Source organism: Fukomys damarensis, unplaced genomic scaffold (genome assembly GCF_012274545.1).
Source record: "Fukomys damarensis isolate Sample0158 unplaced genomic scaffold, DMR_v1.0_HiC HiC_scaffold_19, whole genome shotgun sequence".
Lineage (NCBI taxonomy): Eukaryota > Metazoa > Chordata > Mammalia > Rodentia > Bathyergidae > Fukomys > Fukomys damarensis.
The window spans coordinates 68,470,562-68,496,047 of NW_022900931.1; the positions used below are offsets into that span (position 1 = coordinate 68,470,562).

General features: G+C 40.7%; 2 protein-coding genes and 1 pseudogene across 5 annotated transcripts in view; 2 read left to right on the forward strand and 1 right to left on the reverse strand.

Moving 5' to 3' along the window:
• Nucleotides 1-630: 630 nt before the first annotated feature.
• LOC104857061 (zinc finger protein 211) lies at nucleotides 631-24,940 on the forward strand. 3 transcript variants are annotated; one of them, XM_019206436.2, is made up of 4 exons: nucleotides 632-1,026; nucleotides 1,908-2,034; nucleotides 8,672-8,739; nucleotides 24,877-24,940. In XM_019206436.2, the coding sequence occupies exons 1-4, from the start codon at nucleotides 952-954 to the stop codon at nucleotides 24,904-24,906; spliced, it is 300 nt and encodes a 99-aa protein (XP_019061981.1). In that variant the 5' UTR covers nucleotides 632-951; the 3' UTR covers nucleotides 24,907-24,940. The 3 variants fall into 3 exon arrangements, with proteins under 3 accessions (XP_010615044.1, XP_019061981.1, XP_010615053.1); XM_010616742.3 differs by lacking the exon at nucleotides 24,877-24,940 and having other exon boundaries at nucleotides 631-1,026; nucleotides 8,672-11,598; XM_010616751.2 differs by lacking the exon at nucleotides 24,877-24,940 and having other exon boundaries at nucleotides 948-1,026; nucleotides 1,913-2,034; nucleotides 8,672-11,598.
• On the reverse strand, nucleotides 6,762-8,537 carry LOC109117820 (annotated as a pseudogene).
• A 33-nt stretch (nucleotides 24,941-24,973) lies between the features above and the next one.
• Nucleotides 24,974-25,486, forward strand: part of Zscan4 (zinc finger and SCAN domain containing 4) — a 3,506-nt gene continuing 2,993 nt past the window's right edge. For both annotated transcript variants that reach the window (XM_010616763.3, XM_010616770.3), the window contains exon 1: nucleotides 24,974-25,366. In XM_010616763.3, the coding sequence (XP_010615065.1) occupies nucleotides 24,974-25,366 (393 nt within the window). The remainder of the gene's footprint in view (nucleotides 25,367-25,486) is intronic.

Below are 25,486 nucleotides of genomic sequence, written 5' to 3' on the forward strand. Positions count from 1 at the left end.
GCAGTAGCAATCACCGTTTTCCATCCGCTGAGATCAGAGCAGGCCCAGAAGCACGGATTCTCCTGGGTCAGAAACTACGGCGGGCGCCTTTTCGGGACGAACCCTCGGCCCCTCCACTCCGGACTCCCTCCTTGCAGCCCGCACGGCTGCCTGCGAGCTGCACTCGCTTCCACCGCCAGCGGAGGGCGCCTCGGCTCTGCTGCAGGAGTCTCCACCTCTAAGTAAAATTGAAGCGATCCCTTCCAAGGGAGATTCAGGCATGGTAGCACAAGCCTGTGACACCAACGTTCTGGGAGGCTGAAGCAGGAGGATCACAAATTCCAGCTCAGGCTGGGCAAATTAGTAACCTAGTGAGGTCTGGTCTCAAAATAACAATTAACATTTAAATTTTAAAAAAAGATGTGGATGTGGCTCAGCGCGAACAATCGCCAGACAGACGGACAGACTGACACACACACACACACCCGACTCCCCCAGTCCAAGGAATCCACCCATAGGCGCCCCAGAAAGGTCGGAGGCGTTTCCCAGCACGCACGGCGTGGCCAGGGGGTCTTTTCTCGCGCTGGTGGGACATGGGCTGCCCCTCGCGGCGCTGCAGCAGCAATAGGCACTGCGTTACCCAGAAACGTTTCGGGAGGCAGAGGCGAGAGAATCGGCAGTACTTGGAGGACAGCCTGGGATACATAGCGAGTTCAAGGACAGCGTGAACTATAGAGACGCAAACGAGGGGGCGGGCGAGGGAGTACCCAGAAACGCTTGCGGCGACGCCGTGCGTAGCTCTCTGGGCGACCCTGGGCGGGGCCTCGCGTGCGGGCGTCACGTTGGGGCGGGACTTCCGGCTTCCTTCGGGCGGTCATTTTGGCCGCCTCTGCTGTCTGACCAGTAAGCTGCTCCTCTGGTGTCCCGCGCTGAGACGCAGTGACTGACCAGGGCCTGTGTGGGCGACTCCGCATGCCCGGGACGGTGGTGGTCGCCCCAGGCTCCCCAGAGTCAATGGCAGCGGCTGCGCTGACGGACCCGGCCCAGGTGAGTGCCGCTTCTCCTCCGGTGGTCGCCGCGGACCGACCCCAGCTGCGGGGACACTGAGGAGTGAGTGGCCTCCAGGTTCCCGGGACCGGGCCATGAACACGCGAGCCGAGTTGGGCTTGTGAGTCCCTGAAAGCCGCTCGGCGGAGGAGGGGGCGGGAACAGTGACGTGGGGTCTTTACACTCGCTTTCACGGCCCCACAGCTGCTAGAGGTCAGTTACTCTGGGCCCCGAGGCACAAGGCTGGACAGTCGACTCGGGCTCTGGGGCCGTGCTGGGGTCAGGGAGCACACCGTGGCCACAGGCCTCCCTGGTCTGGCTGTTCCCGCAGGTTCCCAAGCCTGCCGAGGTGCTGCGGGACCTGCTCAGGTAAGTGGAAGGCGTCCCACTCTCCCACTGCTTCAGGCCGCCTCCCATATTTTCTTCAGATTTCTGGTAACTCTAGGCTGGGGCCCTGGAGAATCACCCAGATTAGGGCCATCAAAGAAAGCTTGTCACAAGCATGCAGATTCCGGCCTACAAAATTTCTTGAAAGTGAGTGTTTAGGAACCTGTGGTCCTTTTCTTTGGCAAAGAATTGCAGACAAGAGGAGACAGGAGGCAGTCTGGGACTGAGTGCCTGTGAGATTAGGCCTCTATTGTGGAGGTAGTGAGAGTTTGGGATCAGAGGAGGGAGGTTATCTTCTCCACGTGTTGATAGGTTCTGAGTGGAAAACAGTGTGTATGAACAGAGAGGTGGTACTAATGACATCAGACTCTGGTATCTGCTCGGGTGTGGGGAGCTTGGGAGGAAGATGGTCATGAGAGTGGATATGTGGGACATAGATTGTGGATCTTTCAGAGCAACAGTGGTCATGATTTCAACAGTCTTTGTCTTGCCAGGGTAGTGTCACCTTTGAAGACGTGGCTGTGTACTTCTCTTGGGAGGAGTGGGATCTTCTTGATGAGGCCCAGAGACACTTGTACCTTGACGTGATGCTGGAGAACTTGGCACTTACATCCTCTCTGCGTAAGTCTTGTAGCCCATTCCTGTTCTCTGGGTTAGAGTCTGCCTTTCTCCTTCTCCTTGGGAGCAGCTTTGTCCTGAGAGCTGGACCATAGGCACTGTTGTTTTTCCCGGTTTCCTAGTAGGTGCTGTGGACTGGGAGCATGCTTGCTGCCCTCGCATCACAGCACCTGCATGCAAAAGTGGAATTGCTGGATGATATAGTAATTCTATTTGTAATTATTTTTGGGAGCAGCCATACTTTTATTTCACTGCATCATGTAGTACTTTTTTTTTTTTTAAACCAGTAATGCATCAAGGTTCCAGTTTGTCCACAGCCTTGTCAACACGTATTTTGTATTATTATGGTAATTGCCATCTAAACTGGTGTAAGGTAATATTTCATTGTGGTTATGGTTTACATTTCCTTGTAAATTAGTGATATTGAGTGAGATGAACTAATCGACCTTTTGTTATGTTTTCAGAAAATTTCTATTCCAGTCCCTGGGTTGTTTTTTAATTCAGGTTATTATTGACTTTTAGGAATTCTCTATATGTTTTGAATCAGTTGTGCTCCAGATCAAAGCTATGTGATTTGAAAATGTTTGCTCTGTTCTGTGGGCTGCCTTTTTATTGATAGTGTCCTTTTATGTACATGATTTTTGTTTTGATAAAATCCAGTTTGTGTGTTTTCTTTTTTTGCCTTTGCATCATTTCGAAGGAATCCTTATAAATCCCATATCATATGTTTTTACTCTATTTTCTTTTAGAGTTTTATAGTTTTAGCTTCAACTGTTAGATCTTTGATCTGTTTTTTTGTTTGTTTGGTTTGGTTTGATTTGATTGAGATTGAGTTTTTCTGTGTTAAGACAGGGTTCACCTCTGTGGCCTAAGCTGATCTTGGGCTGAAAGTGATCATCCTCCACGTGTTGTAAGAATGCACCACCATGTCCAGCTTGGTCCATTTTGAGATAATTACTGTATATGAGGTCAGATTAAGTTCCAATTTTATTCTTTTACATGTAGATAGTCAGTTTTTCTAGCCTTATGTATTAGATGGTATGCCCTTTTAGTCTTGGCCCCCTTTGTTGAAAATTATTGGCCAGACATTTGAGAGTTTATGTTTGGACTCCATTCCATCATTGTCTTTATGGAAGTACAACACTTAATTGCCATAATTTTGCAATAAGTTTTGATCTTGTTCAAGATCATTTTAGCTATTCAGTGACTCTTGAATATGAATTTTCGGATGTTTTCTGTTTTCCAAAAAAGGAAAAAATATTATTCAGGTTTTGATGGATATTTCATTCAGTCTGTAGATCACTTCGGGGTACTATAAACATCTTAATATTAACATGGGATATCTCCCTATATATTTGTTTGCGGTATTTGTTAGCTATAATTGTTTTTTGGTCCAATCTTTAGGGTTTTCTACACATGTTACATGTGAACAGAAATAATTTTGCTTTTTTGTTTTTTTTTTTTGGCCATTTTGATCTATTTTCTTTTTCTTCCCTAATTACCATGACTAGATCTCAAAAACTATTTGGAATGGATGCAGGCAATCTTGTCTTGTTTTTGCTCTTCCAGGAAGTTTTTGTCTTTCAACATTTTGTGTAATTGTAGCTGTGGGTTCTTTTCTGTGACTTTTTTTTAAATGTTAAGTTCATTTCTGTATACCTGGTTTGCGTAGAGGTTGCCTCATTGCAAAGATGTTGAAAGTCTAGTGGTTTTGTACATCAGTTGAGGTGATCATGTGCGTTTTTCCCCTTGCCTTTTCTTTTGATTGATTTTCTTAGGTTGAAGCATCCATGTATTGCAGGAGCAAATTGTTTGGTCAGTGTATAATCCCTTTAATATGCTCCATAATTCAGATATTTGGTAATATTTTGTGGATAATTTTTCTTCTCTCTCTTTTTTTTTTTTTTTTTTTTTTTTTTTGGTATGGGGGATTGAACTCGAGTCCTTGTGCTTGTGAGACAGGCAGTGGAACCACTGAGCTAAATCCCCGGCTGTGGATAATTTTTATATCAGTCAACAAGGATTGTGCTTTTTCTGTTTTGAAATCAAAATATTCTTGGCCTTATACAATATAGTTAGAATTCTTGCCACAGTTTGGGTGTTTGCTTAAATTCATCAGTGACGCCACCAGATCCAAGGATTTTCTTTGTTGGTCAGTTTTTTTCCATTACTGGTTCAGTTTTCCCACTATTTATTAATGTTTTTAGGTTTTCTATTTCTTCATGACTCAGTCTTGGTAGGTTTGTATAACTGGGAATTTGCCTGTTCTTTCTGTTATAGAGTCACTTTGTGTTTCTGTGGAATTGGTAGGAATTCCCCCCACTTTAATTTATGTAAAGGTTCATCAATTTTAGTGACCATTTCAAAGAACCACTTTTCAATTTCATTGATTTTTCTGTATTGTTTTCTCTATTGTACTTTTGGCTTATTTTTTTTCTTTTTTTAAAATTAGTTTTGTGTTTAATTATTTTTAGGTCTTTAAGGTGTAAAGATAGACTGATGAATGAAGATCTTCCTTTTTTGATATGTTTACAGCATGTATTTCCCCAAACATTGCTTTTGCTGCATCCCAAAAGTTTAGTTATATTGTGCTTTTATTTTTATTCAACTGTATTTTCTAATTTCCCTTATTTCTTTGCCTATTAAAGATCATGATGCTTGATTTCTGCATATTTGTAAATTTTATTTTTCTTCTCTCACTTCCAACTTTTACTCCATTGTAGTTAGAGAGTATACTTTGATGTAAAAAAAAATGAGGATTAATAGGTGTCCTTACATGGTCAATCTTGAATGTCTTAGGTACACTTGAAAGCTATGTATATATTGCTGTAGTGGGGTGGCGTACTCTCTTTATATTTATTGGTTTACTTGGTTTATTGTATTATTTAGTTCCTTTATTTTCTCGCTCTTCTCTCTGGTTGGTCTGTCTGTTACTAAGATTGGGGTGTTACTATCTCTAGTTGTGATTGTAGAGCAATTACGATTGTATGTTTTTCTCCCTTCAGTTCATTCATTTTTTTTCTTTGTATGTTTTGATTATATTAATTGGGTAAATAAAGCAATGTCCATCTTTATGTCTTGTAATCTTTTTTGATTTAAAGTCTGTATTGTCTGATATTAATATAGCCATCCTTGCTGTCTTTAGGTTACTATTTAAATTGAATGTCTTTCTCTAAGCTGTCATTTTCAACTTATTTGTTTCTTTTAATCTAAAGTGATAGTTGGATCATGGTTGTTTTCTTTTTGTTTTTTAACCCATTCTGCTAATGTGTGTAGAGTTTAATCCATTTACATTTAGAATAATCACTAGTAAGGAGAGACTGACTCCTGTTATCTTGCTATTTGTTTTCTGTATGCTTTATAGCTTTTGTTTATCTCTAATTTCTTACATTGCTACTTTTGTGTCCAGTTCATTTTTTTTCACAGCAAAAAATTCTAATCCCTTGTCATTTACTTTGTGAACTTTTTTTTTGTAGTTACCATGGGAATTATATTTTGCATCCTATTTTTAATGCTCTAATTTGAATCTATACCAGCTTGACTCCTAACATTTTCCTGTGTATTGTTGAGAGCTGAGTCGTTCTGGGCCAATGTTAGCTGCTCTTATGGTCTGTCCTTCCCTGAGGATTTGCACTATGCTGGTCCAGTTCCTCAATGGGGACCAGGAGAAGACACCTCCATGCTTCCACAGGATGTTCATGACTCCATCCGTAAAAAGATGGATTCAGAGAGATCCTGGCCAACAGGATGGCAGGACATTTGGACTGTTTTCAACTAGGAACCTGTGATTTTGACCAGTGTTTTGATGTCATTAGCAGTTGCAATTCACTATTACTTTCTCTTCTCTGTTCTTGACAGTTTATCCACTTGTCATTTCTGCTTCTTGTCATTTTTATTTTTACTTCCACCCCAGGGCAAATCCCTACCTGTCTGTAATCTGTATCTTGTGTATTCCTCGCGCAGCTTTCTCTGTTTGTTTTATAATACTGTGTCCTGAAGTATACATATATCCTCTAATAGTTCCTGAACACCAGTTACTGTTTAAGTCACATTTTTTCTGGGTCTTCATTTGTAGTTCATAGCATCACATGTCACCAGCTGATACAGTCCAGCTAAAACCAGTTAATAAGGAAATGAGTTGTAGAAAAAGCCTTTTACCCTGGACCATTCCTCCTCTTTATATCTTGAGTCTGGGAAGGCCTGCTCTCCTCTGTGACCTTAAGGGCCTTGTATTGTAGAACAGCTGCTTCCACAACCAAAGCCCAACTTCCTTTTCCTGAAAACAATCCCATGCACTGGCTCTTTCCTGTACCAGATTGTGTGTGTGTGTGTGTGTGTGTGTGTGTGTGTGTGTGTGTGTGTGTTTTATAGAGAGCAGTTCACTGTGGCCCATAAGTCAATGTGAATAGACTTTCTTGAGCATGGAGATAATAGAAAAATCTCCATAAACAGTCAGGGAGATATTGAGTTGGCCTCATGGATTTGGCCTGTACTTATATATAGAGAGAGTATTATAACATCAGGTGGTGTTATGGTAACCACATCTTCAAGTTATCAGTACAATAATGAAAAATATTAATTTTGCAGTTAAAAACGTTAAGCTATTTAGTTTTTATCTGACAGTTGTTTATAAATTATGGAATAAAGGGATATTTTAGAAAATTCAAGTAAGACAGTGAATTCCTATCGTCAGTGAACTATAAAATAAAAGTTACATTGACATCTGGTGATTATGTACAAAAGAACATAGGTTTTACCAAATCTGGCCATCTTTTCTTTTCACAAATTTCACTCCTTTTCTGATAGGCTTGGCTAAACTCTTCACCAAGAATATCAATATCATCTTCTGTTTTAAAAACTCCTTTAGGGAGATATCCTAGTAATTTATAGCATATTCTTGGAGAAGTTTTAGCCTGTCTTCAATAATCGCACTGATACATCCTTGTCTTTGCTGCAACTGCCATTCTTCAAGTTCATGTTGCTTGTCTGCAAGAAACTGGTTACAACACTCTTCAGTAAGTTTTTCCCTGCCCTTCTGTGTTCCAGTTGCTTCATTCTTTGTTTCTGAGCATTCATTAATTCTGTCCCATCTTCTTCAGCAAGTTTAGCTAGCATAGTTTTTCTAAAGACCTCCTCTTCTTTTTTTAGCCTGTTGTACTAGTTCTTTCAAGGCCATTTGTTCCTCAAAATCTTACCTCTTTTTGCTTTCTCAGTTTCTCTTCTGCTTCTTTTATTTTCCTCTTATAAACTTAGGCTGCTTCTTCCTGGTATAATTCTTGTCGAACTTGTTCCAAATCTTCATGCTGTCGCAGCATTTCTTCCAATTTCTGAGTCAGCTTATTTGCAGCTGTAGTTGTTTCCCCTCAACTTCTTGAACTTTTGCCATCCTTTCTTCTCTTTGCTGCTGCATATTGGCAAATTCTATGATTTTCTTGTTTCCTCTTCCATCTCCTCAAGTTTCTTTTTTTTCCACAGAGCCTGCTCTTTCTGGAACTCTTAAGTGCACTACCAAATTGCAGTGTACTTCCAAATTTTTTCTAAATTTTGTTCCCTCTCTAATTGATCTTCATATATTTTCCTAACGGTTTCGTCATTTGTAAATTTTTTTTTCAGCAACTGCTTATAAGTTTCCTGCTTTCTTTTTTCTTGTTTTTCAAGTTGTTTCTCTAAGTCAAGATAGTATTGCGTCTTCTCTTTGTTTTGTTTGTCCTCTAGAGCATTCTTCTCCTTTATTACTCTCTTGTGCTCTTCCATCATGGTTTTGATTATTTCAGCATCATGTCTCATTTGCTCACATTTAGTGGCATCCTTTTCAGCAATCTGGGCTGCCCTCACTTTATTCATGTGACTCTTAATTTCTTCTCTAGCTCTCTGAACTCAATACTGTTTTCTCTTTCTGCCTCATTTTTTCATCTTTTAGATTTTCATGTTAGTCTTGCCAATTCTGCAGCCAATTTTTCTTCTTGTTCAAGCTGGAGTTTCCTTAATCTCTTGTTTTTTACTGTTTTTCTGGATGGCTTCTTCCATATCTAACTCAAACTGCTCATCCTGTGATAATGTAAGGAGTCTATTGTACTGAACATATTCATCATTTTAATTCTGCACGGTTTTGTTTCTGCTGGGTATAGTGCTGCATGCCTGTAATCCCAGCACTTAGGAGGCAGAGGCAGGAGGATCACCACAAGTTCGAGGCCAGCCTGGCCTACATAATGAGTTCACGGCCAGCCTGAACTACAAAGGGAGACCCTGCCTCGACAACCGCCCCCCAAAAAAGTTTTATTCCTGACTTGATTCTCCATCTTTTTAGTGCTTCCATATGCAATTTTTTGCAGTAGTTTTCTTTTTTGTTTGTTTGTTTGGTACCAGGGATCAAACTCTGTACCTTGTACTTGTGTGACAGGCAACGGAACCACTGAGCTAAATCCCTGGTCCATTTTGCAATAGTTTCGATTTACTAATTTTTGATGCCTTTCACTAAAGCTCATAATTCTCGTCTTGGAAACCATCTTGGCTGACAAAAAGTTAGGTTCCTCCATTCAGGTTCCCTAAGCAACTAACTTCCTCAGATGTGTTTTTGTGGTCATGCTGACCCGTCCTAGTAAAGGCAATGTGTACTTCATCCTTACTTTTTTCCTTTCAGGTTGTTCATGTGGAATGGAGCATGAAGTGGCACCTTCTGAGCTGGGCCTTTCTGTGAGGTCATCACAGGTTAGGACTCCCAAAGAAGGGTCATTTTTCCAGAATGCCTATACTTGTGAAATTTGTGGCCTGATTTTGAGAGACATTCTGCACTTGGCTCAGCACTATGGAACATATTGTGGGAAAAAACCATACACCTGTGGGAAACAATTCTACTTCACTGCTAATCTTCCCCAGCCCCAAAGGCAATACATTAAAGAGACACCTGTTGGAAGCTTTGTGGACAGAACCTCATTTATAAAGAGCTGCATGTTCCATGTGTCAGGGAAGCCTTTTACTTGCAAGGAAGTTGGGAGGGGCTTCCTGGCCAGCATGGGATTTCCCTGTCCACAAATCACTCACATAGTGGAGAAACCAAGTAACTACCAGGTGGTCTTTCACAGTGGGAAAAATCATCATACCTTGGAAGGATGCAAAAAAACCTTCAGCCACTCAAACACACTGGTTCAGGACCAGAGAGTCCTTACCAGGAAAAGGCTTTTTGAGTGCAGCAAGTGTGGGAAAGCCTGTACACGAAGATGTAATCTCATTCAACACCAGAAAGTCCACAGTGAAGACAGGCCTTATGAATGCAGTGAGTGTGGAAAATTCTTTACCTATTATTCCAGCTTCATTATCCATCAGAGAGTTCACACGGGAGAAAGGCCTTATGAGTGTGATGAATGTGGGAAATCCTTCAGTCAGATCTACAGTCTCAACAGCCATAGAAAAGTTCACACTGGAGAAAGGCCTTATGAATGTGGGGAATGTGGGAAATTTTTTAGCCAAAGGTCCAACCTCATTCAACATCAGAGAGTTCACACTGGAGAAAGACCTTATGAATGCAGTGAATGTGGGAAATCTTTTAGCCAGAACTTTAGCCTCATTTACCACCAAAGAGTACACACTGGAGAAAGGCCTCATGAGTGCAGTGAGTGTGGGAAATCCTTTAGCCGAAGTTCCAGCCTCATTCACCACCGAAGACTTCACACTGGAGAGAGGCCATATGAATGCAGTAAGTGTGGGAAGTCCTTTAAGCAAAGCTCTAGCTTCAGTTCACATCGGAAAGTCCACACAGGGGAAAGGCCTTATGTGTGTGGAGAATGTGGGAAAACTTTTAGCCATAGCTCCAACCTTAGGAACCACCAGAGAGTTCACACTGGGGAAAGGCCTATTAAGTGCAAAGAATGTGGAAAATCCTTTAGCTGCAAATCTAATCTCATTAAACACCTGAGGGTTCACACTGGAGAAAGGCCTTACGAGTGCAGTGAATGTGGGAAGTCCTTTAGTCAAAGTTCTAGCCTCATTCAACACCGGAGAATTCACACTGGAAAAAGACCTTATCAGTGTAGTAAATGTGGAAAGTCCTTTGGCTCCAAATCTGTCCTCACTCAACACCAAAGAGTTCACACTGGAGAAAGACCTTAGGTATGTATGGAACCCACATTCTTTGTACTGTCATTACACTGGAATGTAATGACCACCTGGGAGCCATCCACCTGAATTGAGCCCTCAAGATCTGAAGATGTGGTGAGAGTCCCCTTTAGTTCTAGGTCCATAGAAGCTTTAAGCAGCTGTGTTAAACTTTGTAACCTGTGCAAGGGCCTATGTCACTGTTTTGAGGCAGAGGCTATTTCACTTCTCCACTTACAAGTCTACATGGTGCATCTGTCACCACCCCAGCGTGTACAGAGGAGCTGGCTCCTCCTTCCCATTTGCTGGATGAAATCATGAGAAGTCTGAGCCCTCCTTCCTGTTCTGCAAGTTAGGTCATGAACTTGACCTAGGTAGTACTAGAGATACAGGTAAGTAAATGTGTTTGGGCAGCTTGTCAAGAAGAACTCTTCTGACGGATTTTTTCCAACCTCTAAGTCACCAACCTGGAAACTACCTGCCTGTACTGTTTTGATTTTTTGTAATAAAGTCTTCATTATTTAAGTTACTTTAGTCTTGGAATTGTGTTCACTGTGTGAGATATCTTCAAAACAGTAAACACCTTTGTGTGTGTGTGCAGGGGGATGTAATTCAGATAATTTGGTACCTCAGAGACAGGAGTAATATGAGAGTGTAACTCTTCCCTGATTTGGCCTCTAGGCTTCCTAAGTTGTGGATTGAATGCCAGAACTTCTTGTCTCAGGGAACACATTGAGGAGGCAGGAAGTAGTAAGAACCTCTATTGTTTCTGGGAACAAGACATATAAGGTTTAGATTTCTTTTTCTTTTTCTTTTTTTCCTTGTGTCTTGTTTTCTTTGCTTGTTGCTTACACAAGATGCACATAGTGCCCTGCACCATAGAGTACAGTGTCTACCCTAGGTTATGCAAAGGAGTCAGGTGCCTGGATACCCATGATTCAGTAAGCTTATAATACTTCAAGATTATGGGAGCCAGAGAGAATCTTAATAGGTACAAAAATAGTGGATTAATGAGGAGTGATGGAGACATCAGCAAGGTACATGCACCTTGTTCCTTGTAAAAATGTTCAAGTAATTGTGTTGGATATGCACAAAGATTCTCATGGTTTGCAGGGAGGTATATCTGGTCTATAGCTGAGGTCATTGTCAGAAAAAAAAACTGGAAGTTCCGTGTATTCATTCCAGTATATTTTGGAATCTTTTACGGGTTGGAAACAAACCTAGAGAGAAGGAAGATGGATTACTCTAATGAAGTGGCTTTGTGGCCTAATGATCATCCTATGTGGAAGTGAACTGCATTACTCACTAATACTTGCTACCACTGAGGCAAGTTTGCCCCTGCAAGGTTATCAGGAAAGAAATGGAGTGAATTCTGGGTTACCAAACCTTCCAGTAAGCCACTAGACCATCATTGTAATTATTACAGTTAGCATACTGGTCACTTCTAGTTTACCTTGTCCCCTTTTTTAACCTCTTCCATCCTTTACCTTCAAATATCTATTCATTTTCTTTCACTTATATAATAGATTTTATTTTCTAGAATTTTGTATGACTTAAGGCAAAATTTTTTTCTAGTTTCATTTATGATACATAACAGATTGTTTCAATGCTTGTATGAGTTGCTCCTGGTTTTTATTATCGAGTAGACCATTTTCTATGGGTTTAACATTTGTTTAACCATATGTTTATGAACATTTAGGTTATTTTGTGTTAATGACTCAAAGTGCAATTCCTGAGACACAGGATAAGAGGATGTTTAACGTAAGAAACTCCTATGCCTAACTGAATCTAAGTGGTTGTTTGCTTTTGCCTAAGATTATGAAAATTGCATTTCTTCTCCTTTGCCAATAACTGGTCTATTTTTTACAAGTGTGCAGTAGTTTTAGCTGCATTTTTGTACTGATTTTTGATGTTGGACTTCTCATGGCCAGTTTCAGACTATCAAAATAGTATCACTGAATGGAGTTGGAAGAGTTGTAGGAAACATAGCATTCTGTTTTCACCATTGTTATCCAGCAATGCAAGTAAACTGTAGAACTTAGAGTTGCAATGCAGTAAATTGACTTAGAAAGTACAAATTTTGAATATTTGCTATAAAATAGTTTAATAAAGGTATAATTGCAAATGCAGGGCCAGGGAATTAGCTCAGTGGTTCTGCTGCCTGCCTCACAAACACAAGGTCCTGAGTTCAATCCCCAGGACCCCCCCACAAAGTGCATATACTGCCCATGTTTAAAATATCATTTTGATGTTTTTACCCTTGAAATTTTTAATTTAAAATGAAAGACAACCTATAAGTTGAATATGTGGATAAATTATTCATTTAAATATGTCAATAGGTCAAGAAACAAACAGGCAAGACATTTGAAATACCAGAAGTTTTTGCAAAGAGAATCAGCTGCCTTCCTCACAAAGCATCAGGTAGAATGATCAGTGGATATTTCCTTGCAGATAAGGCTAAGAAAGTATGGTGTGCAGTTGTACAGCAGAGTGACTATAGATAGCGATTGTGTTATGCATATAAAAAAGAAAGTGTTTAGACTGTTTTTGCCTTTTCAGTAGTAAATGTTAGAGAAGATACTTAAGTTTAACTTGATGTGCTGCATATGCATGTATCAGACAACATGATACCCCATTATATGTACAATTTTTATGTTTTTAATGTTAAAAATTAATAAAAAGTGACATTGGAGTGAGATGAAAGTTGCTGACATTTTATTTTGAAATAGGAGTCAGATTCCATTTTCAGTATGAAATCTTAAATGATGGAAGAGCTATCAGTAATAAATAACAGTTCAGAGTTTGGTGTTCAAGGGATAATTTTAATAAATTTGAAATGTTCAGAGGTGCCATATTTATATATTAAAATACTGTTTCACTCTAGACCAGTGGGATAAACCTATGGCACATGTACCACAGTAGGGTGTTTGTATCATTGAAAGCTCTACAAGGCTCACCATCACTGCTAGGCGTTCTTTTTTTTCTTCTTTTTTTTTGGTACCAGGGATTGAACTCGGGACCTTGTGCTTGCAAGGCAGGTGGCAGCACCACTGAGCTAAATCCCTGGCTAGGCATTCTTAATACCGTCTGTATTTACCAGGACAATTGTTACCCCTAATTTCTAATACCACTTAGTGTACATACATTATAATTTATTGAGAATCACATTTCAGCTGACTGTATTTTAAATTTGGTAAATTCTGTAATAAAGCACAGATAGCACTAGTGTTTTGGAGAAGGAAATGGCTGCACGTTTTCTCCTCGTAGATAGAAGGCTGGATCTCAGGAGCGCATCTCCATGACATTGTTAGCTCGTGGAGTAGGAGGAATGGAAAAGACTGAAGCCTATTTAAAGTAATGGTCTTAATCCATACACAAGGGAGACTTTGTGATCTCATCACCTCCTAAAGGTTCCATTGTACCACTATTGCACTGGTTATTTGCAATGAATTTTTGAGTGGATATAAATATTGAAACCACAACAGCATCTAAGAAAAGCCTGGGAAAACTGCACAATGAACGTAAAACCTATAAGCAACCCTTTCTTGACTATATCTTTCCTTCTTTAGGGCAGAATAGGGCCCCAGTGCTCCTGGTTGTGTTGTACCAAACAACCCCTGGTATTGGAAAATTACCCTCATGCTCAGGTGGAAACCAAGACGTGTTTAGGACACAAAGGTTCTGACTTCCCCCAGACCTTGGTTTCACCTACAGATAAAGCTGTAGGCAGCATCCAGAATATAACTGTCCAGGAAAAGTATACTTTAAAGACAAAACAATGACTATTTTAGAAGAAAAAAGAATTCATCACCAGCACGCCTCTAACATCAAAAACATTAAAGGAAATATGAGGCAGAAACAAAGGGAAAAATAGAGCCAGACTGGATCTACTCAATGAAACCAAAGTGGAAGAAATAAGTTGTATGAGTAAATATAAAAGTACATTCACTACACATTTTCAAATAGCCTCATAAGGTAATTACAGCATAAATAGTAAAGAATTGTAAGGTTAGTGGTATGTATATATACTGCTATAAAATGTCCCAAAATCACAAAAAGATGGAACAGGGAAAGAATTATTGTGTTTTAAAATTCAAATAGTTTAACACTATTTGAGAGTAAAAGTATAATAAGCTCACAACTTTTTTGTATAATACTAGAGAACAAGGGGTACTCTACTACTGGTTGAGCCACATCCTTAGTCTTATTGAGATGGGGTCTCCGTGTCCCAGCCTGAACTCAGACTTGTGATCCTTCTGCTTCAGCCTACCTTAGTTCTGAAATTACAGACAAACCGCTATGCCCACTCCTAGCCCATTTTAAATCCAGCTAGATAGCTACATAGATACATTGATGGATGGGTAGATGACAGATAAAGATATTTATGCTTTATTAATCTTACAAGGTTGAGTATGTCTAATATATATCCTAGTGGAAATTATCAGGAATGAAAGGCTCAATTGACAAGTAAAAATTACTAATATAATTTACCACATTAATAGATTCTATAGTAGGATCATTTCACTGATGTATTAAAAGGAATTTATAAAATGCAAGTCAGTGTAAGATCAAAATTCTTATAAAATAGATTTTCTCAAACATATATCTGTGACAAACTTACAGCTAACAGGCTTAGTAGTAGAAATCTGAGAGTTACCCACTCATGCTAGGAATCAGGCCAGAGGCCACTCTTCCATATCTGCTTAATCGCTGTACATAAGTTCAAACCCATTGAACATAAGCAATACAAAGAGAAGAAGGTGGTGTACGAGGGATAAAATACTATATTTAAATAGGAAATAATTACAAAAGTCCTAATTTAGCTACTAAAAATCAGAGATTTAAGTTTAGCAGGGAAAAGGTCAATATACAGATTTTTCTGTTTCTATGTACTGCCAATAAACTTGGAAAATAAAACTCAAAATATAAGAATTATACTTTTAGGAATATCAACTGAAATATTTAGACATTTAAAAAAATACTCAAAATTATAAACAAGTTTCTACAATACCCAAAACACCTAAATAAATAGGGGAATATGTCTATCTTGACTCAAACAGCCCAATATCTTAAAATTTCAGTTCTTTCATAATTCCATTAAAATCATAACTATTTTCTGGAAATTAAATGAATTCTAAAGCATATAGAGAGATGCAAAAGATCTGGAATAATTCAAAACAAAAAATAGAATAAACCTAGGCTTTAAAAATCTGATTTCAAATTTTACTATAATGAAAGAGAAGCTGTTTAGGAAACAAAACCTTGGTTCGTGTAATAAAAATATAACAATGAAATTTCATATAAAATGAATTTATGCCAGACCTGGTGAGTTATACCTCTAATCCCAGCATCCTGGCAACCTGAGGCAGGAAGATCACAGGTTTGAGCCGAGTCAGTAATTCAATGACTAGGGAAGATCCTGCCTCAAAAATTAAAAAAAAAAAAAATTAAAAAGTACTTGGGATACAGCTCATTGTGAAGTCCCTGGGTTCATGCCCCAATAGTATTAAAATAAAAAAAGATGAATTTAGGGCTGGGAATTTAGCTCAGCGGTTCGGTGGCCTGACTCGCAAGCACAAGGACTGGAGTTCAATCCCCGGTACCCCCCCGCCAAAAAAGATGAATTTATGTGCACCAAGGGCCAAGCTAGACAAAAGATGGACTCTGGCTAACTAGTATACCTAGCCTTTCTCAAAAACTGCTAACACATCTGATGTTACTTAAGAAACATCCTGGGTTTCAGTGGCTGGGATACCACACTCTACTATCTTAATGGCATTATTTGTTGTATGGAATTTAGGATGTCTACCACAGTCACCCAACAGACAAAATGGCAGTTACAACCAACATGGCTGTGGTCAGGTCAAGTTGGATCCTGCACAGGACACGATTTCAGGATTCCAGTCAGCTCAAATCCGTTCTCTTTGAGCCTAAGATCCATGATACTGATTTCTCTGGGATAAAATGTCTCTCTCTCTCTAGAATCTCACCCAATTCTCAATTCAGCTGCATTTCCATAAAGTGCCACATTCTATTATATCAGAATAAATATTCCCTAATGATGGCTCTGACAGCACTGCTAGCACACACACACACACACACACACACACACACACACACACACACACACACATGCAAAAGCACTAAATTAGAGAAACTTGGGAATTTCCCTTCTAATTCAATAGTATAATGAAATTTAGAAAGATTCAATAAATTAAATTACTGATTTCACTTTATTCTCCATAGTCTCACTGTTACTTTCACTTTCAAGATCATAACCAGTGAAAAGCTGACCTTTGGAGTGGGAGCGTCCAGGGTCAACAGTGATGGCCTCCAACATTTTTCTTGTTCATTTCATTGATACCATTGAATTGTTATTGGTGTTTACCCTGATTGAAAACACCTCTCACGGGCCCTGACTCGTTATGTTATCCCCACCAGCATCTTCTTCACGTACTTCTCTAAGACCAGAAATAGTCAAGAGATGTGGAATTCACATTAAATATGAATAACCCAATCTACTCTCATGAGACTCTCCATCACTGCAGATTTTTGGTTTGAATGTTCCCAGATCTAGGGTCATGGTTCCTCACCTGCACATACAGGGAATACACACTCCTGCCTCCTCATGTTCTCTCATTCCTGTCCTGTCTTTTTCTCCTTCACTCTTGTGACTCTTTCCACAAAACTCATGGAAATCAAGCAGGGTGTGAAAACCACTGAATTCAGCTGACTCTCAAAGCTGCTTGCAACCATTAGAATTTACACTGTTAGTGAGCTCTTTCCTCTAGAGCAGTGTTCAGAAAGGTACAGTGGGGCTGAGACTCCTGACCCTGCACTGTGTGATGGGCAGGTCTTTAGGGGATGGACCATGCTGTGAATTGAACCCAGGGCTTCATGCGTGCTATCCCCATGCTCTATCACTGCCTTAAACCCTCGGGCCCTAAAATTTAAAAAAAAACAAAACAAACCAAAAACAAAGATTTTTAAAAGAAATGAAAAACAATTATCAACATGAAAAAGTAGACTTCACGAGTAGATTATGGGCAATTGTGTGGAGGCGGCCAACTTTCATGACCATATTTTGACATTGTGCACCATGACTATCAGCTGCCTTTCTTCCGTTAGGCATGACTGGCTCTCCTCAGTGAATGTATTCACATTGGTTCTCTATGTGGTGCTACTCTTCTTGAGATTCTTCTAGTATTGGCTCTACACTAACATAGATATTCCTGCTTAAGTTTCGCAATCTTCTTTACCGTTGCTCTGTGTTGTTGGATCCATGGAAATCCATCACACATAGGCAGACCATGGATTTGTCAAGAACAATAGAGGAGATAGAATGGAGTCATCCTTGCCTGTGTTTTTCATCCTACCAAAAATATTTTCAAAACAGTCAGTAGCTTTGTTGGCTTTTTCAGGCAAATGTGGCTTTAATTTGTGAAAAGCTGGATTTTCACCAGTTGGAAGAAATTCTCATGCAGCCAAATAATTTATTTTTATTTTGTATGTGATTCCTTCTTGCGGGGATGGTTAGAGACAGGGTCTCACTATGTAGTTCAGGCTGTCCTTGAGTTCCCTATGTAGTACAGTCTCAAATTCATGCCAGTCCTCTTACCTCAGCCTCCCAAGTGCTGGGATCACAGGCATGCGCCACCGTGCCCAGTGTATTTTCAAGTCAAAATTTTCTTTGTTGCTATATCGCATGGTCAGTGCCTTCCCCAGAATTTAGCTTTCTAGCACATTTATATATTTTTTTCACCACAAAAATGGCAGTGTCAGAAATTTGAGCTTTCAGAATTTTAGCATTTAACATTTTATTTGTTTTGGGGGAGGGTTTCAGACAGGGTCTGTGTAGTTCAGACTGGCCTTGAACTCACTATGTAGCCTAGATTGACCTGGAACTCTCAGGGATCCTCCTGGCTCAGCCTCCAGAGTTCCGGAATTACAGTTGTGTGTGTGTCACCCCACCTGGCTGTTTGAGATTTTGTTTTCAGGATGTGACTTCTGTGATTTTAGTTTAAGGCTTTTAATCTTTTAAGATTCGAGATCATGGCATTTGGGATTATGATCACTATTGTTTTCCAGGGGTAAAGTACTGGGGGTAAGACTTCAACATGTGAATCTTGGAGACACATTTCAACCCATAACCATCAATTATGCCAAGAAATGTAGGTGGAGATAAACTGTGTGACCAAGAAAGGGATTTTTAAAAAAGACAAACCAAACTTTTTTTTTCTTTTTTTTTTTTGAGACAGCATTATGCTTTATAGTTCAGGCTGGCCCTAAACTGAGTAACTCAGGTTGGCCTCAAACTTGAGGCGATACTCCTGCCTCAGCGTCAGTGCTAGGATTACAGGCGCGTGCCACCATGCCTGGCTTCAAACTAATCTTAGTCTGGCAACATTTTTCCAGAAATATTTCTAATCATAAGAAATTTTTTTATAGCAGGGGGAATGAACTAAGGCTGTGTTGAGCTACATTCGCAGTCCTTTGTAGTTTTTCATTTTTGAGATGGGGCCTTGCTGAATTATAGAAGGGCGCTACCACACCCAGGTGGAAACAAGAAGGCAAATGAATGTAAAATGCCTTGAAAGAGCCGGGCGTGGTGGTGCGTGCTTGTAATCCCAGAGGCTGAAGCAGGAGGATCACGGCGAGTTCAAGGCCAGCCTGGGCTACGTAGAGACCCTGTCTCAAAAACCACAAAAGCTAAGATTGCTTAAAAGGCAAATCATGCCTAGAACTCCTTTGATACATATTTTCATGACAGGAATGATCATGAAATCTCCTCCCTCATTCTATGAGAAGAAGGAGATGTCTGTTAAATGCAGCAGGGAATCCCTGTAGGTTATGGAGAGCAAGGGAGTTTGACCAATACATAGCAGTGTGTTTAGAGGATCCAAGGTGTGATCCTCATGAGGTTGCATTAGCTTTCTGTGGCGATCAAATACCCAATGGAAGGAAGATATCCAGAGTACGGTTCACGGCAGGGTGTGTTCGAACAAAGTTTCTTGCCTCTTGGCAGCCAGGAAGCAGAGAGAGAAAAAGAACCAGAGAGGAAGGGAACCCCTCCCCTCGGGGGCTGCGGCCTCATCTGTCCCTGGACAGAGTCCCTCATCTGAGCTGCGCTCATGCAGGAGAGAGAACACTGACCTGAGCTGCTACATTTGCAATTCATAAATCTGAGAAAAACAAACCAACCAACCCAGGTTTGTAGTGAACCACTGGGCTAGAATTTATGTGAGATTAATGCTGGACTTGGGGGTCCCACTTCGTACGAAAGTTGTTACTTTCCAGTGCAGAAAAGAGTAATAATGTGCGCGGGCGGGGCATCTAATAAGATGTTAGAGACCGGGAGTGGCAGTAATTCCAGCAGCAGATGAGTTCCATCCAATCACGCGCATCAGGCTGTGTATAAGGGAGCTGCAGCGGGATCGCAGCAGGTTACCCCGGAGCCAGCCGGGAGCCAGCTACTTCTCTGCTTGGTGTAGAGCCCAGGACTGCACCCTTTGACTTCTACTGAGACAGAGGTGAGCGTCCGGACTGGAGGGAAACTCCACAGCTGTGCTTGTGTTAGTTACAGACTTATGGGTGCTCTGGTCTTCTGTGACAACTGGTTTGGCTCAAAGGGCTAGATGTTGTAGACTCTGTGTTAAGTCCTGGAATTACTGAAAGAGGCTTCTGGGTAAATATTTGAATATGGCTTTGGTATCTCACTAATGTCATGTTTTCAATGGTTGTTTTCGCTACGTAGTTCAGGCTGGCCCTGTAACTTACTCTGTAGCCCAGGCTGGTCTTGAACTTGCAGTAATCCTCCTGCCTCAGCCTCCCAGACTGCTGGGATTACTAGCGTGTGCCACGATGCCCAGCTAATGATTTGTTTTTATTGTGTCTTTTTTCCCACTTTTGTGTGTGTGTGTGTGTGTGTGTGTGTGTGTGTGTGTGTGGTAGCGGAGACGTAGCGCAGGACCTTGTGCTTTCGAGGCAGTAGTGGCACTGCTGAGCTGAGTCCCTGGCCCTCATTTTTATTGTCTAATGGAAGTATTGGTCTGTGTTAGATCAGAGTGAAGGTGGTAACTAAACTTTAAAATGTGACTATCAATACAGTAAATTTCGTGGATGTGTTCCAAAACCTGCACGGATACCTGAAGCCAGGGATATACTGAGCCTTACATATACTTGGCTTTGTTCCTGCCGCAGATCTTAGTGTTATCTGAGTACTACGTTGTCTTTGCCTACTAAGTCAAATACTTCCACATTTTCATTTAAAGGGAACACTTTATGCGTACTCTTTGCCATATCTGAACCACTGGCGTAGCTGTTCTTGCAGTTGGGGCTATTATTGAAAAGAGTAAGAGGTACTTGAAGGCAAGTAGGTTGTTGCTTGACAACTGAGATAGTAATTGAAAGGGCTGTTTAGTGACTAATAAACAGGAAGCCTCTATAGCACAGATTCACTTAAAATAGTCTGATTAAGTCCAGGCAGAATAGAAGGGGACAACGCAAGATTTTCACCGTGCTACTCAGAATAGCTTGGAACTAAAAAGCTATGAATAATTTATTTTTCTTTCTTTTTTTTTTTTCCACTGTTTTTTGAGACAAGATCTTGCTATGTATTTCAAGACAGCCTTGAACTCATATGTAGCCCAGACTGGCCTTGAACTCGAAGCAGTCATCCTGCCTTGGCCTCCTGAGTGCTGGGATTACAGGAGTGTGCCAACACGCCTGGCTTCATTTTCCATTTAATAGTTTCAGATCATGGCTGATGACTGGAACAAAGGAAGGCAAAGCAAAGCGTTGGTTATGAGGAGACCGCTGTATTAGCAGCCCTGGGTCTAAGTGCCTACTGCATGTAACTCTGAGCTCTGTATCCACTTGGGGAGCTGGGTGTCCTTAGTGATCAGAGTGATCCATGACCAAAATATCACATAGGGGCTACAAACCTTGTGTTGTCTGACTCCACAGCAGAATCTCAACAGCCTGGTTTTGAATTCCAAGGTCTTCGCATAATGGTGTGCGGCTCTATGTTTTCAAGTGTGAACCTGTGTGGCCTATGTGTGGTGGCAGAAGGAAAGATGGGGTCCAGGAGGAGAAAACTTGTGAAGTCCAGATGGGGGGAGAGGCAGGGGTGGGGGGGGAGGGAGAGAGGGAGGGAGGAGTCGGAGAGAGAGATTACAGTTTACCCAGATCCAGAGAACGAGGCACAAAACCTGAAATGGACCTCAAGGGTTAGGGCTGGCCCCGGAAGGTGTTGAGGGCCAATGACGGGCTTGTACTTTTCCCTGATGGCAAGTTTGAGCCTGGAGGGCGTGAAGTAGGGTGTGACTTGGACAGATTAACATTTCATACCCTTGGGACTAGATTTGTGATAAAAGGATTAGGCAAGACCAGAGTGTTCATTGTCTTTGCTGGCTAGTCTGATTAGACCTAAGATTAACAAGCGGTTGTGGCATGACGCCAGCAAGGAAGGACCAATCATGTTCACGTGCCCGTGTATCACTCCCACCAAATGCCCTCAGTTTCCAGTTTTACAGCATGAAATTTCTCCTCTCCCTCGCCCGCTCCTTCCCCCTCTCCCTCTCCCTGTCAACTTTCATATTGTCCTAGCCTTCTACAGTACTAGGATTTCAGGTATGAGCCACCTCAACTGCCTGCTTTTTTTTTTTAATCTTTGAAATGTTAACCGTAGAAAATGGGGAAAGGATACAAAAAAATAGAGCAATGTGTAAAAGGAGGGATAAATCTTTAATCTACTGGGCATTTTAAATGCTGCTCCTCTTGCCGGGTGTGGCGGAACACACCTGTAATCCCAGCACTCCCGGAGGCTGAGGCAGGGGGATCGCTATGAGTCTGAGACCAGCCTGGGCTACATAGTGAGCTCTGGGTCAGTCTCAACTACATAGTGAGACCCTGTCTCAAAAAACAAAACAAAACAAAACAAAACAGTGATGATCCTCTAGTTGCCCAGGTCTCAGATCAAGCCAGAGCAGTGCAAACTCCATTTCACCTCTTCTAGAGGATGCATTGTAGAGGGAAACACAGGATTTGCAGACTGATAAACAAAATTGTAACTTGTTAAAAGCTGGGAAGAAAAGAAATGCTGATTTAGTTTTCAGGCCAAAGGAAGGTGACATTTGTATGGGTTCTGGCCTGGCTTTTTTATTTCATTCACTTTTTTCTTTGCTGCATTCTCAATGTTTTCTTTCCTGCCCCCTTAATTTTACTGAGCTATAAATGACAAGTGAAGATTGTGTGAATTTAAGTTATACAACATAGTATTTAATATGCAGATGCATTATGAATTGATTACCGCAGTGAAGGCCGTTTCCCTATCTATTACACCTCAGCTGCCCTTCTGTGTGCGTGGCTAAACACTGAAGCTCCATTCTGTTAGCCAAGTTAAATATACAGGGCATCGCCGTGTTCATGAAGATGTAAGGTCCCCAGAGCTCACCCATCTTACAGCGGAAATGTGGACCCTCTGACCAACATTCCTCCACGTTGCCCACCCCGAGCCTAGAACCACATTTCCATTCTTTGTTTCTGTGAGTTCAAAGATTCTGCAGACATGTGAAGCTGCACAATATTTTTCCTCCGTCTGCTCATTTCATATAACATAGTACAGAGTACTCAAGATTCACTCACGTTGTAAGAAATGGCAATATGTCTTTTTTTAAAGATTGAGCCCTATTCCATCATGTGTCTCTCTATCCATACAGATATTTCCACACGCTCCTTATTCATTTATCAGGCGAGCGTCAAAATTGTTTCTACATTGTGTCTATTGTGAATTATCCACTTTTTCTGATATTTTATTTTCTTGTAACTAAGAAACTTTGATTAATTCTGATTGTCAACCTGACTGGACCAAGACACTGGGTGTGTCTGAGAGTGTCGTGGGGGTGTGCTCTGGAGGATATGGGGCACCTGGCTCCTTGATCTTGGGCTCTTCCTACCAGGCCCTTTGCAATGGTTTCTTTTCTTTTCTTCTTTCCTCTCCCCCCTCCCCCCTCCTTTTTTCTCATTTTTTTTTTAAGACAGGGTCTTGATTGGTAGTTCAGGGTGGCCTTGAACTTCCAGTGATCCTCCTACCTCAGTTTCCCGAGTGCAGGGATTACCTGCGTGCACCACCACAGCTGGCGTGACAATGGTGTTTCTGCCTTGGAGCCAGTCAGCACTGGACTTAAACTCCTGAAACTGTGAGCCAAAATAAATCTCTCCTCTTTTTAAGTTTTAAGGTATTCTGTCCCTGCAACAGACAAGGGACTAATACAGACATATTAACCCTAGATCATGGCCTGTATTTAATGATTTCAAATAAAAATTTAAGACCACAGTTAAAATTTCAAACCACTATATTGACCACTATATTGTTTTTTTTGTTTGTTTCTTTGTTTGTTTGAGACAGGGTCTCACTATGTAGTTGAGACTGACCTGGAACTCACAATGTAGCCCAGGCTGGTTTTGAACTTGTAGCGATCCTCCTGCCTCAGCCTCCTGAGTGCTGTGATTATAGGTGTGCGCCACCATGCCCAGCCAAACTGCTATATTGAATGAGCACTTTTATTGAAGTCAAACACACATACAGGAAACTATGAGAATTATAATTATAGTGTGAGGAAGAGCTAACTCTTCTGTGTAACTACTTTCCAGGGAATATTATCAGCTAAAAACAGGAAATCTATTTCCTTAGGAACTCTCAATCCATAAGGGAGATAGCAGCCTCCTAAAAAGCTACTCTCATCTTTAATATTACCTCAAATAATATCTAAAGCTAAGCATACTGGTGCATACCTAAAATTCTAGCCATTTGGGAGGATTAGGTGGGAGAATCATGAGTTCAAGTGTAGCCTAAATAACATAGCGAGACCCTGTGTCAAAATAAACCCCCACATCCTAAATATTGTTAACAATATAGTTTTGCACTTCCAGATGGTGCATGCCAATAAACAAAAAAGTTTTCTAAAGTCAATGCTTTAAGAGAATGGTAGGGTGGCAAGAGTTGCTATATTCCTTGACGTTTTATAGTTATATTTGTAGGGTTCCTGCAAGTATTTTGTTAGAACTATTCTTAGATATTGATTCTTAATGTGAAGATCAATGAAAAGAGTTCTTAAAAAATGTAATGATCCGTGATAACACAAAAATCAGTTCATTTTAAATTGGTCTTGTATTGGTCACTGCGCTAAATGCACTGAAATTAATCTTTATTGAATGTTGTTCTGTAAACAAAACTGACTATTGAAAATGATATATAGATAAACTTCATTGAGTTGGTTGGAGAGCAGTCTAATGTATCACAGAGATGATGGAGGACGTGGCTCCAACATTTACAGAAAAGTTTAAGAACAAATACTAGCATTCATTTTTAATGTACTACTGAGATTACTATATCATGTTTCTCTACATCCCACTAGCATAGTAAATCGAGCTGGCTTTAATTTTTAACTTACATTTCTTGAGTTTTGAAAATTAACACCACTGTTAATGATACATTATTGTTCTCCTTATATAGGATTGGATTTCATTAGCAGATGTTTTTCTGTGGATTATTCAAATATAATTGTAAGGTTTTCTTGTTTGGGAAATGCTGATCTCATTAATGAAAATAAGTGAGTTTTCCTCCTAGTAGAACTTGTGCAATATTAGAGTGATATCTTTAAAAATGTCTGAGAATTCACCCATGATGCTCTCTGGTCCTGACATTTTTGTTGACTTGTCTTTAATTATTTATCTCTTATTTCTACCCTACAGTATTTAATCATCCAGCAGTTGTTGAAGTAGATTCCCCAAAAGTGCAAGGCAGCAGAGACCGAATCATAAAAGTTAAGTCTGAGAACATTCATGAAGAATGGCTTTAGATCTCAGAAAATCATTTTTTCGTGAACCCTCCACAGACAGTGTTGAATCAGAAAACCTCGAGTTTAAATCTACTCCAAGTTCTGGTGTCCCAAAGAGAGAGCTCTCTGAGTTCCCAAGCACTGATATCAACTCATTTCGATACGGTGATAACTCAAGTGCAAGGAAGGAACTACAAAGACTCTACAAGTTTTTTCACTCAATGTTGCAGCCAGAAAAGCATAGCAAGGATGAGATTATTTCTCAGTTATCCATGGAGCAGTTTATGCTTAGTGGATACTGCAGGGACAAGTCCATGCTGAAAAGGAAATGGGAAGCAAGTGGTAGAAACCTGGAGAAATTAATGGAAGACCTGCCGGATGATTGTATGAAGCCCCCTGGGGTAGTAAGTAAAGGGTTCTGATCTGGGGAGATAGAGTGGGAAAAATGAGTAGTCATTCAGAGTTCACTGAAAGCAAAATGTTGCTGAAAGGTATGTAATTGCTTATTCTCCTCCTCCCCCTCC

Bases quoted from the DNA above. Each gene is read 5' to 3' on its own strand.
- LOC104857061 (XM_010616742.3), top strand. From the start codon at position 952: ATGCCCGGGACGGTGGTGGTCGCCCCAGGCTCCCCAGAGTCAATGGCA. The intron at 1,027-1,907 runs GTGAGTGCCGCT...TTGTCTTGCCAG, and splicing joins CGCTGACGGACCCGGCCCAG to GGTAGTGTCACCTTTGAAGA. The intron at 2,035-8,671 runs GTAAGTCTTGTA...TTTTCCTTTCAG, and splicing joins GGCACTTACATCCTCTCTGC to GTTGTTCATGTGGAATGGAG.